Source organism: Lethenteron reissneri, chromosome 22, assembly GCF_015708825.2.
Source record: "Lethenteron reissneri isolate LAM-NWPU_2019-01 chromosome 22, ASM1570882v1, whole genome shotgun sequence".
NCBI lineage: Eukaryota > Metazoa > Chordata > Hyperoartia > Petromyzontiformes > Petromyzontidae > Lethenteron > Lethenteron reissneri.
In genome coordinates this window covers 12861128-12873744 of record NC_083800.1, presented here as the reverse complement: position 1 = coordinate 12873744, position 12617 = coordinate 12861128, and the positions used below count along the sequence as shown (strand labels likewise).

At 46.4% G+C, this 12617-nt stretch overlaps 1 protein-coding gene across 3 annotated transcripts in view; it reads right to left on the bottom strand.

Annotated features, from left to right (window-relative positions):
* LOC133345649 (regulator of G-protein signaling 12-like) overlaps window positions 1-12617 on the bottom strand; it is a 51218-nt gene that overhangs the window by 16023 nt on the left and 22578 nt on the right. For 2 of the 3 annotated variants that reach the window (XM_061556603.1, XM_061556604.1), the window contains exons 2-5: window positions 8728-8894; window positions 6943-7035; window positions 6142-6285; window positions 5010-5189 (exon numbers count right to left, since the gene is read on the bottom strand). In XM_061556603.1, the coding sequence (XP_061412587.1) occupies window positions 5010-5189; window positions 6142-6285; window positions 6943-7035; window positions 8728-8894 (584 nt within the window). Of the gene's footprint in view, window positions 1-5009; window positions 5190-6141; window positions 6286-6942; window positions 7036-8727; window positions 8895-11752; window positions 11930-12617 lie in introns of those variants that run through there. The other variant, XM_061556605.1, reaches the window with a different exon arrangement.

The window sequence follows — 12617 nt, the reverse complement described above, 5'->3', positions numbered from 1 at the left end:
CTTCTTCATCTACTCATCCATTATCTTCGTTATCATCTTGCAGAGCTTCTTTGGTCTATCCACTGCTTATCAAAGACCACCCCCATTCACCAACCGTTGGGTGGAGACCTCCCCCCACGCTGTCGCAATCCCCCCTTGTGGCCGTGCAGTGCCAACTGTCACTCCTGCACATCGGCGGATCTCACGGCTCCGTATTGGTCTCGCCCAGTTGGTCGTCTTCTACGGGTGCATTCTCTCCTTTCCTGTGGCTGCCTACCCATCGCCAATCTCTTTCACCGGAACATCGTCCCTGCTTGCTATGCATCAGGCGTTCAGCTTCTCACAACCTCATCAACCCGCCCCCCCGGCGATTTTATGAATCGTCATGATTATGGGGCACTATTTAATTGAAGAATCGACTTCTTTGGACCGGCTTGGGCAGTGGTACCACAACAGAGAATGTTCAATCTTTTAAGTCTACCACTTGTAATACCGACTTGCATTGGACCCGTTTGGGCAAGCGGTACCACGACAGGGAAATGCTTAGTCCCGTAGCTGTAGACTAACCAAGTCAAATGTCCATGCGATACAAGTCATCTTGTTTGTGTGGTGACAAAACAAATTTGAGGAAACTACTGCGAAACCAGTCATAGAATATCATCAAAAGAGGAAGCAAAGGGGTCAATCACATCCCCATTCTCCCCAGACTTGGCCAACAGCGACTTCCACATCCCCGCGTGTGTGTATGTTTCTACATTAATAGTTTAGTGCATTCGATATTTGCGCCGCGCCATTCGCATAGCGTGATGCTCTCGCGAAGGCGCTCTGTGGTTCTACAGGCGAGTATATAGCGGGCGTCACGGTGGCTAGGAGATGTTAACTACCTCGCATGGTATACAGGAGATCGTGGTTTCGATCCCGACCCTGACGCCTGCTGTATATTTGGAGTGTTCTTCCCTCCACATTTAGAATCAACATCATGCGTTCAGAGTATTTGGCTGCGATAAATGTCCACGTGGTAAGCCGGGCCGTTGAGCTATCGTTTGTGGCCAGGTCACTTCTGAAAAAGAGCTACACAGCTCAGTGTGTCTTACCTGGTAAAATAGAAAATAGTTCCGTTTAGAATTTGCTGCCAGAAGGCGGTGATGTTGGACCATGTCGGCAAGAGTTGCCAACTATATTTTTCAAAATGTGTCACGTGATCCTTAACTAGATGTCACGTGATCCTTAACTAAATGTGTCATGGGATCCTTAACGTGCACTGTGAAGCACACGTTTCAACAAAAATGTTTGAATACGTCGGCAATATTAACCAGGGTGGTCGACGGTAAGGAACTGCGAACCCTCTGCAACAAGTTGTCAAATGCGCTACCTTTTGGATAGGCCGAGTGGTGCGTACTCTGCACTCGTGGCTTGAAATGAAAACGTGGATTTATTCCAGGAACTGATTTGAGGGCTTAAAAAATTAGATGAGCCCAATGCATTGCACTTGACTTGGGACCACGTGGCAAGCAAGCACAATATTTCCCAGGTCGGTGATTGTCGTGTGTCAGGTCATGAAGATTTCTGATCGCCCCCTCGTGTTTTAAATGGTCGTGCATGTGAATATTTATTTAATGTTATTGTTCATTCATTCATTTGAGAATTCAAGAGATCAAGGACGGTCTCGTGCAAGAGTGACCTGGGACAGTTGATATAATAGTGGACGGCTGATGACCAGTGCTGTCATCTTACACCGCCATCTTCCTCTCTATATGACCATCTCCTCTATTGCCATAACAACAGAGCTGCTCGTGATGAAGATCACTACAATTTCCCATCGTTATCGTAACCGTTAAACTGCCACTTCCAAGATATAAACCCCCTTTAATATAACGGACCTCACTATGTTAATGTGTACGCTCTACGGACTCGATGCATTATTGATGGACTAATCATGGTTTTACAAATGATTGTCAATTATAAAGGCCAATTAGAATCTCTCGTAAAATTATCTCTCTCTGTACTCGAATGTAATTCAATTACTTTGGTTTAAAATGCAACATTTATTGATGCTAGAGATTTCTGTAGTGAAGTTTTTTTCTTTCTAAACAGAGAACGGTCCTGTTCCTGCGAACCATGAGGGGCCATTCTGGCCGGGCGGGAGACGGCGTGCGCGTTTGCGATGTACAAAATAATAAACGGCTTGCTCGTACATTTTATTTACCTCAGTGCAGGAGAAATACAGTGCATTCCCTTGGATGCATTCTGCAGACACAATGCGTCGGGAAAGAGGCCCCGTCGATGGAGCGCGAGACGGTGGCAACCGACAATCGTTTCGCGTGTACAACCATCATGGTAAGGGGGTTAATAGTGAGCAACGATTACTCTGTGTGTGTTACGCGCAGGGTGAATTCAAGTCGTGAGGGGATCGGCACAGCAGAGGGTTAAATAAAGGGCCGCTGAAACGCAGGGCACGTCCACAACCGCTTTCGTAAAAAAATTAAACATCCCGCAGATTCTTTAGGCTGAAAACCGTCGCGTGGGTTTCAGGGCCAACGCTGCAGATGGCCCCACAGCGGCACGGCCTCCATTGGTCCTTGACCACGTGGCGCAGAGACGATGGAGATGGCGAACCCTGGACGCCGTTTCTGTTAAAGCTTCGTTACCCAGCAGGCCATGCAAGCAGGTTCCTGTGCGTCCGCTCGAGCGTACAGACAGAGAACCCAGGAGCGGATCGCGAACTCTGAACGCCGTTTCTGTTAAATCTTCGTTGCCCAGCAGGCCATGCAAGCAGTTTCCTGTGTGTCCGCTCGAGCACATGGATCACATTTGCCCGCAGAGGAAAGTAATCGCAATATTTAGTTCTGATCTTAATTGAACCAATGTATGCATGACGTTGAAAATGTTTTCGCACCGTACATAGCCAACGGTGCTAATTGGAGGTGTTCTCAAAGTTTTTCAAAATTCCATGAGGGAATGTAAATGCTCCATCGCTCTTGGGTTGCAAACGCCGTACACAACATGGACGCACATCGGAGAGGTATACAGCACAGCTGCATCACCTACCCAGTACAAAACTCCAAAGAGACATGAACGTTTAAGCATTCAACCATTGTTCTTATAACTGAGTTCTTTTACATTCTTGATTTGTATTTTTGCGATTTATAAGACACTTGAGCTCAAAACTAGAGCTTTAAAATAAAAATACTTTAAAAGTATATAACTGTTTATGCCATAGACATATAATCTACATTCTGCTTAATAAATGATAAATGTTGATTTAAAGCTTTCGTGACTGCAGGGATTCATATTGTTGGTGCTTTTGGTAAAGTCACGTTTGATATTTATATTATTTTATTATTTCCCTTCTACGTGACTTTACCAAAAGAACCAAGAAAATGATAAATGCCCACGCCCCAGTTATTCCACCTTCTTTTATACTGGTGGTGAGCTGAAATGTGTTTTAAAAAGTGAGCAAAACGCTCATTTCGCTGCACATTAACTGTAAATTACACACAATAACTTTACTACCCAAATAATCTTTTCATAACACTGGATGTGTGTGGAGGGCTCGTGTACCTGTTAATGTAATACTTCATAGCTCCTTATGGGCCATAACTCAATGCCAAAATGATTCACAGACGACACTTTAATATGTACCTCACGGCCGATTTAAATATCGAATGATGCCATGAGAAGCAGCGGCCTAAGAGTGTGACTGAAGGCTTAACAGTTCCTGGTATGATGGAGAGAAGACGAGATAGCATTATACAATGCACTCATAGGCAAGTAGCAGGCTCTTCCCACTTTCTCCTGGCTTCAGTATCATCACACTCCACCACACAGCCGCCTCTAGCCCAAAAAAAACGCACATCGAAAGTTCGATGTCAATCTTACATTCTGCCACTTCCCCGCAACATCCACAGTCCCATACTTTCACAAGTATAAAACAAACAACAATTAAACAATTTCAGATCTTTAAATCTGATGTTACATTTAAATTCAGAACCTGTCACAAACTGTTGGTTAACGAGGTAAATTATATATTTTTAAAAAATATGTTTGCCACCGAATTTGTCAACGATTTTGGTATTTGGATTTTAAAATCTCATTTATGTTCAGCACGCTTAAATGCTTGCGGATACAAAACGTTATAAGCGCAAGTTTAACATTAAAACAAAAATAAACTAAAATGTATCCCCCCCCACCTTTCAGAGGCCCACATTTTTACATGTTACATTTTCTAGTTGGAAACACATACTGTACTCGACAATATTGCTGCCAAAGCTTATCTTTCTAACCATTCTAGAAAACGATTAGAATTCACATGAGTCACCCACTCACTCATTCACTCACGATTATTCATTAATATACTTACCAATACAAACATATTCCATGTGGGAGATGCATAGCTTATAATTAAGGTATGCTGGTGAGGGCTGCTACTCACTGACACTTTTATTGAATCTGATCTATAATTGTACGTATGTCATTGCTCAGCAATGTTAGGCCTTACTTCCAGGGTGGGAATTAGGATAAACAATGGAGTCTAATGCCAAACCACTGAAAGTGATTGGGTGTGTGTCGAGTTAGTTGACACTTAAGGCACCACCCACTCACAGCTGAACAAGTAAAATTATTCTTACTCTTCGCCTAGCCATGCCTCCTGCATAGATTGGAGTCACAAGGGCCAGGCGTGATGATGCTTCACCAACACAAACTGGAGGGCAGGCCTTGAGTTTACATAGATACACTCGAAAGCAGCCACACTCGTGTTTACAGTTATTATTGTCAATCAAGGAAGTAATATATTTTGCTGAAAATGTGACATTTTAATGCCGGCGATGTTCCATTAGCTTCGAATAAACAGTCCGTGAAAATCTTTAACACATTACGAAATGACCAATGCTTCATTTGCTGATGTAGAAGTTGATAAAAAAAGAATCTTGGCCTCATCTTGACTCGGGGCAGGAGTGTAGCAATAAATCGCCAAGGAGGAAAAGGCGTCAGATCTTTTTGGAGATGAGCGAGTAGCGATAGCGGCGTACCTTTTTGGGCGTGACCACGGTGCTGGACGCGCTGCCGGGCTTTTCGGTGGCGGCCGTGTGGCCTGCGTCGGCAAGCGCCGACAACAGAGGGCGGCCCTCCACCTCGGCGAGTAGGCACTCCTGGTACGGGGGCGACTTGAGAAAACGTGAATAGCTGTCGAACTTCATCAGGTTAAAGATCTGCCGGGGCACAAGGGGCACGACAAAGACGCACACACGCACGCCACACACACGACGTGCAACGCAACAAACGCACACGGGCGCAATCACACACAAACACAAGCAGGGACAAAGGGCGAGTGTACTTGCACCCACAGGTACGCAAACATTTCTTATTTCTTAAACACCAGTATAGTATTACCATGTAAATTAGAACATGGCAAAAGAGGTGGTGGAACAGACACAATTCTCAACCTCTTCATTCAACCAATGCTATTGAATCGACCGCACGAGGACATTATTCTCCATCACACTATGTGATTAGCCTCAGTTGATAGTAAAAGGGCCCAATGCCATCTAAGCCCTAACTGCCACAAATGTGCTGCATTCTTGTAAAATCTCACAGCACCTGCAGAAAAATGTCAGGGGTGTCATAGTGGCGAGATGTTAACTACCTCGCTGGGTATGCAGGAGGTCGTGGGTTCGATGCCGATCCTAACGCCTGCTGTATATTTGGAGTTTGGATGTTCACCCTGTGATCGCATGGATTTTTCCCGAGTCCTCCGATTTTCCCTCCACATTTAGAATCAACATGTGCTTAAAGTATTTGGCCGCTATAAATTCCATGTGATAAGCCACTTCGTTGAGCTATCATTTGTGAAAGCTTCTGAAAAACAGCTCTCCAGCTCAGTGGGCCTTACCTGGTAAAAGAAAATAGTTTAGTTTAATCGTCTAGCTTAGTCAGATATCGTGCTGAACAACGCGTGGTGCAACCCAAAAACAATTCATTGGAGAGCTCTACAACACAACGTGGAAACCTACGTGCAGTACTGAGGCCTTGGTTCGGCCTACCCAATAATAAACAAAACAAAAAAACCTTGTGAAGGAATGCATGCGCACGCCACTGGAGCTGTTTTCTACACAGGCAGCACGCGTGGTGACCCCACGTCAGCGAGCGTGCGCGTGCACGCACCTGTTGCTGTTGCACGTGGAACATCGCAGGGTGCGGAGCATTCAGGTTGTCGTCCGAAATGTGCGCCTGGCTGTCGATGTTGACGGGCATGGCAGCCTTCTCCGACAGGAATCGCTCGTAAATCCGACGCGCCGTCTGAAAGAGCTGGGGGGGTGGCCCCCACAGTAGAAACGCGGCGCGTGAGCGCGAGTGCATTGGCCGCCCGTCTTAGGTGCTGGCGGCTTTTCACGGTTCAATATTACACTTGTGGCTTTTGGCAGTCGACGGTAAAAAAAATAAGCGTTTGATCAAAAATGACACGTAAAAAAAACATTCAGATGGCATTCCTTGCAAGGGCCAAAATGTATTTTGAAAGAAATCATAACGATGCACACAAAATAAACGGCAACTAGTTTGCAGATTTGAATTTGTCATATGCATGTGGCTTCAGTGACCAAAATACAGACCGCATTGCAAAGTAAATACTGCATTCCCATTCCAAACTGATTCATCATGCTTGGCTACACTGCCTTGCCACGTTTTTTTATGGCTTTGTGACGGGCTCTCTTAAATAATAACATTATGAATCAGCCACTGTTTAGAACAGGGGTCAGCAAACAAAACGGCAATAAAAGCCATTTCTTTCGAATTCGGTAAAAAGACTCAATATTTCAAGAGCCGCAATGCACCGTGCGGTGAATACGAGACGGTGGGTCCTTAATAAACGACGTGACGAAGCGGTCTTTTAAAGAGTCGCGTTCGGCTCCAGAGACTCTCACTGCCTTGTGAGTCTGAGCCTGGCTGAATGTGCACTCCAGGTACCTGGGCAGCCTGGTCCGACGGGATCTGTCGAAAGTCTTCACACGCCTGCCAAAACATGATGTTCTCCTCACTGAACTCCTTCTTGAGAAAAGCCTGGAGGGGACAGCACATCGTGAGCTCACAGCGCAAAACAACAGCGACACGCACACACATACTTTACCCTTTCCCATTCCCATGACGTACGGCATCAGTTTTTTCTTACGATTCTGTTCCGATGACGTACGTGTTTTTCGACATGTACGTCATCGGAACGAAACCAGAAGGAAAACTAAGATAAAATAACTTTATCGGTACCGAGGCTCCCACAATGCCATGCGGGAGGGTGTGTGGCAAAGTTTGGCACCAGCTATGGTAGAGTGTGGTCGTGTTGCTACGGTTCTATGCGGTGAGTACAGTATCTTTAAAAACAAAGGCGCTACGGCTCTCTAAATAATATTAACGCTGCACCGCTTGCAAGTTCAGAGATTCAGCGGTGAACGGGACACCCACCCTGCAAGTTGCAGACAGCTCGCAAAGGGAAAGGGTTAACTGCGATAAAGGTCTGGAGCACCTTCACCGTTTGTCCTTCAAAGTCATCGTCCCTCAGGGTCATTGCTCCTCAAAGCCGTTAGCCTCCTCCAGCTGTTAGCCTTTCAGACAAATGTCCATTATACCGCTATTTTTGTACAAGGACACTGTTCTTCAAATCGTTGTCTCCCAGCTGTTACCCTCTAAGGGCATTGTTTCTGAGCGCTGTCAAGCCAGAGGGGCAAGGGAATGCACCGTGCGAGCGCGGCCGCCAGTCACCCCAGCCTGCACGTGCACTGTGACCTCCTGTGTGCCGTCGCCACTCCACGTATCCTCCATGCGCACCGACACTGGCCCCAATAGGTTACACCCCCCCCCCCCCACCGCCCAACATGATTGTGGTGGGGGGGGGCAACCGAAGAAAATTGACCCCATCCATAGGATGAGCTGCCCTCGAATTATATTTAAAGAAACAAAAGGAAAACTTCCCAGACTTGCTTCACTGTAAGCCGGTTTGTGACGAATCATCCACTAGATGGTGCTGTAACATGACAGGATGTAACGACACGCTGTAATTGAAGACCCATCTATTCTATTTGATCTTTTTATTTCACCAGGTAAGGCCCACTGAGCTATAGAGCTCTTTTTCAGAAGCGACCTGGCCACATATGATAGCTCAACGAAGCAGCTCATCACGTGGGAATTTATAGCAGCCAAATACTATAAAGGGGTGTTTCGAAATGTGTAGGGAAAAACCCGAGGACCTGGAAAAAAATCCACGTGACCACGGCGGCACCCCAAACAGGAACTGCCTGGCTTTCACTTGTCTCGAAGGCACTTGACAACGCTGAATTTTACGTCTTTATTTTATGTTCTCATTGGAGGTGCGGCTACCTCCTCCACGCGTGGGGATTTCAGGAGTCGTCAAAGTGCGACTGCGGCGCAGTGCAAAATGCATCGCTCACAGTGCCCAACGCAAATTTGAATCCCTGCGGCAACACCAGACACCGTCGAATGGCTTTCCAAGCTCGGCACATATGGTAAACAGTCCACGATGGATCAACGGCCTCAGCACGCACGACCTGCCGATCGACTAAATCCAGGGGTCGGCAACCAAAATAAGATACTTTTTCGGGGAATTTGGTAAAAGAAAAAAAAATATTTTAAGAGCTTCAATACACAAGAGAATCACGAAGCCGGTCCTTAAAGAGCCGCACGAGGCTCCAGAGCCGCAAGTTGCCGACCCCTGGTGAGGGCCTCTCCCTGTGCCACGCGCACCGTGAAGAGCTGCAGGCCGAGGGGGTCGTGCAGCAGACGCTCGAAGCACACGGCCCAGCTCGCCGCCCGGCCTTCGTAGCCCGGCCCGCATGGCATACTGGGAAGGCTCGCATTGCTGCTCAGGCTCTGCTCGCTGCTGCACGGGTGCAGGTCCCGTCCGCTCAGCTCTGTAAGGGACATGACAGAGCACGGGGAATTCAGAACCTCGGCGTGAACGTTCAGCTCCAATGGTATCAGCTCGAGAGCGATTGAAGATGCTCCGAGCACGTGGCCGTCACACCTAACGACACGCGGTACAACCCGAAAACAGATCAGTGAGCTGTACATTGTAATTGCAAAAATCGTGGCAGTAAAATTAGACGTATATAAACATACAAATAATTGTATATATAGGTAAATATAAATATCTATATCGGTGCTCTGCGGTGGCGAGATGTTAACTCCCTCGCCTGGTATACAGGAGGTCATAGGTTCGATCCCGACCCTGACGCCTGTATATTTGGAGTTTGCATGTCTCTTTCCCCGTGGTCGCGTGGATTTTTCTCCAGGTCCTCCGGTTTTTCCCTCCAAATTTAGAAACACGCGTTAAGAGTATTTGGCTACCGCTATAAAGTTCTACACGAAAAGCCACTTTGTTGAGCTAACATTTATGGCCAGGTTGCTTCTGAAAAAGAGCTACTCCAACATCGATGTTTAAGTATAGTCCTGTGCACAATTCTTTAAAATTAAAAAAATAATTAACCTTTACATCTGGAAAGCCAATAAACCACATTGGCAGTGTGCAGCGCGCGAGATAACGACTTTGCTCTCAGCAAAGCCACGGCTGCTTACACAATTTCCAGACGGTGTAAATCGAGGTTTGAGTTTCCAGGCAGTTTCTGATTGAACAATGTTTTTTTATTTGCGCAACAGAGCCGCTGTGTTCCAGTGTAGCGATGGTCAGACTCAAGAGTTGCCAGGTGACATCCGATGATTCAGAGCTACTCCTGTTCTTTAACAAACCGAGATCTACAGCAGTTGGGAAATTGGGGGGGCTATGAAGTCGACATGCTGGTAATTGGGGGGGGGACGGGTGCTGTTTGATCCATACTTCACCATGCCGGTTGGTGCAGGCTGGTGCAAGTAGCACGTCTCTTCGCTCGCTGAGCGTCTGGCTGGTATGAACGTCCTATCCACTAAAATTCACTCATCAGGCCCTTGAGTGTGCCCATTGTGAGATGCTTCACAATGGGCACCACCGATTAGCACGGTTGGCGACGTACGGAGCGACGAATGGAGAAAGTATTTGGCCAAAATCAAGGTTTGCAAACGACAAGGTCACGATGACGACCAGCGTGAAGGGCAAGAAATGACTGAGGGTGAGCCAAAGCAGGAGAGAGCAATATTGGACATTTCAACTCAACGGCAAAAAGCGGAATACCAATGCATCTGTAGGAAGGAAACCTCTATTAGGGAGGAAGTTTCACATTCTTGCATATTTACAAAAAAAAAAATAAATAAACTGAAAGGTGCCCAGAGAGACATGGGAGAGTTGCATCCTCGGAATTACACTGAGAGACGAAGATAAGCACAGGCAGATGAGTGGCATTGTGCTGAACGTTGATAGAAGTAGGCTTGGCCTGGACACATCGCAAGAACTGATGACAGCGAATGACAAGACGAGCGATGGGGTCGCAGCCAAAGGAAAAAAACGTGCTAGATGACGACCAATTGTGGAGATGGAGTCACATTTTCAGTTCACGAACAGGAGTGTGGTGGATTGTGGCATTGCCGGGCCACAACGGATGGTGACGGTACTGAGAGGTATTCATCCAGCAGCAGATAGACATTAGCCGTTGAAGAATATACTGATCACAAAAATTCGATATTTTTTGTAGCGAACATTGTAATAAAGTACCATGTTCACAACAACTTACTCTAAAGCTACCAATGATGATGTCCATTTGTTATTTCCCAAAGACTGACATCCTTAAGATTATCTGGGATCAAGGTTAATTAACACAAATCGGAGGGACATCCAAAGCCAGTCTTAGGATTCCTAGAATGCAACATCTGTGGCCTAAATTCAGACAGCCAGACGAAGGATTACTCTTAGAATAATTCTAATAATGAACGTATCTAAACCATTCAGATGTAAAAAAAATGTCTGAAGAGAATGCGTTGAGTTGAGCCACTTCAAAGGCTCACAGAAAATCGCGTTACATCTCCACCACAAGAGCATCGACTGGGATCACGACACAGTGCACCGATTACTGCACTTAGCCCACTACACCAATGCAGTACGACACAAAGCGCACAGGTAAATACTGTGGAGGAGAACATGGTACATGCACAAGCAGAACAACGAGAGCGCAGGGCACACACAGACGCACGTTAACGCACCGTCAACATATATCACAAACAAGCACTAAGATCTGTCTTTAAATAACTTTGCCCGAATTCAACCCAACGTTCATTAACTCCAAAATCCCCACCCAGTTAGTACAATGTTGCGTTCTGTATTAAACGTCACGTAGTAGTCTATTAGCCCAAAGCAGAATACTCATTGGTAGACTATAATCGCTGGTAGACTAATAAGTAATTCCAATGCGTTTTGTTATCGCAGCCATAGTTAAATTAAAAACCAAACTATTTAAAATTTTACCAGGTAAAGCGCACAGAGCTATATAGCTCTTTTTCAGAAGTCAGCTGGCTATCACAAATAAAAGCTCAATGCAGTTGCTTATCACGTGGAAATTTTACAGCAGCCAAATACTATAAACACGCGTTGATTCTAAATGTGGAGGGAAAAACCGGAGGACCCAGTGAAAAATCCACGTGACCACGGGCAAAGAGAACACGCGAACTCCAAACATACAGCAGGTGTCAGGGTCAGGATGGAACCCACGACCTCCTGTCTAGCGGGCGGAGTAGTTAACACCTCGCTGCCGCCGTGTAAACGCAAACGCAAGCGATCCGATATGAATTTCTTGCTTGGCAAAGGCCAATGCTGTCGGCAGCGGTTCCCGGCGCACTTCGGCAATACCACAAACACTTCGCTTGCGAGTCCGCCGCTGGTTGTCCATTGCTCTGTCTCGAGCGGTCGACGGCGTCGCGAAAACGGGGGGCAGGCGGGGAGGGGAATCCACCGAGGATCAAGAGCGGTGCTCGCCGTCTCGGGAAGAAAGGAAGGCGAGAATAAACGCGGGGCGGCGCGGGCTGTGAAATGTTTCGTCGAGAGACGCATTAAGTAGTTCCCGGAAAAGGAAAAAACCTCACGCAAAGCGCAATCACGAGGGGGGGGGGAGGGGGAGTCCTTCTTTTTCGGTACCGATAAGCACAACTTCCCAAAATCGGCAGCCGCAAGCAGTCGCAGCAGCCAGGAGAGCTGCCTAGCGACAAGGCGATACCATTGGCCGCACGCACGAACGTAGAAACCCCTCACGGGCCGCGAATGCAAAAACTAAAAATAAATTATACATAGTCTTTGTCTGAATTTGCAGTCGTGGTTATGACTGCTTGCAATGAGAAGCTTTAACTTGGCTCAGCGATGATACTTGCATGCATTTTTACTTGGATTGTTAGGAACAGTGCTGAAATGCGGATAACTCATTCATCTTTACAATTAATGAGTTGAAGAAAGAGTGCAATCTGAATAAAAATGGAAACAAAAGAGACGCGCAACAATGTTTCTCGTGACACAGTCGACCGCAAGCCATCCCTCGTTACGCGGCAACTCAATATACAAAATATCGCTCAAAAGTAACTTATAAAATTAGGAAACAAATTCGATACATACGGTGCGCTAAATTCGAATTCACTTAGTTCAACACGCAGGCTTTCGCAACCAACGTTATCCATAATACAGGTTGTTTGGGTTATATCGCGTAAATATAAATGTGTCGTTCACC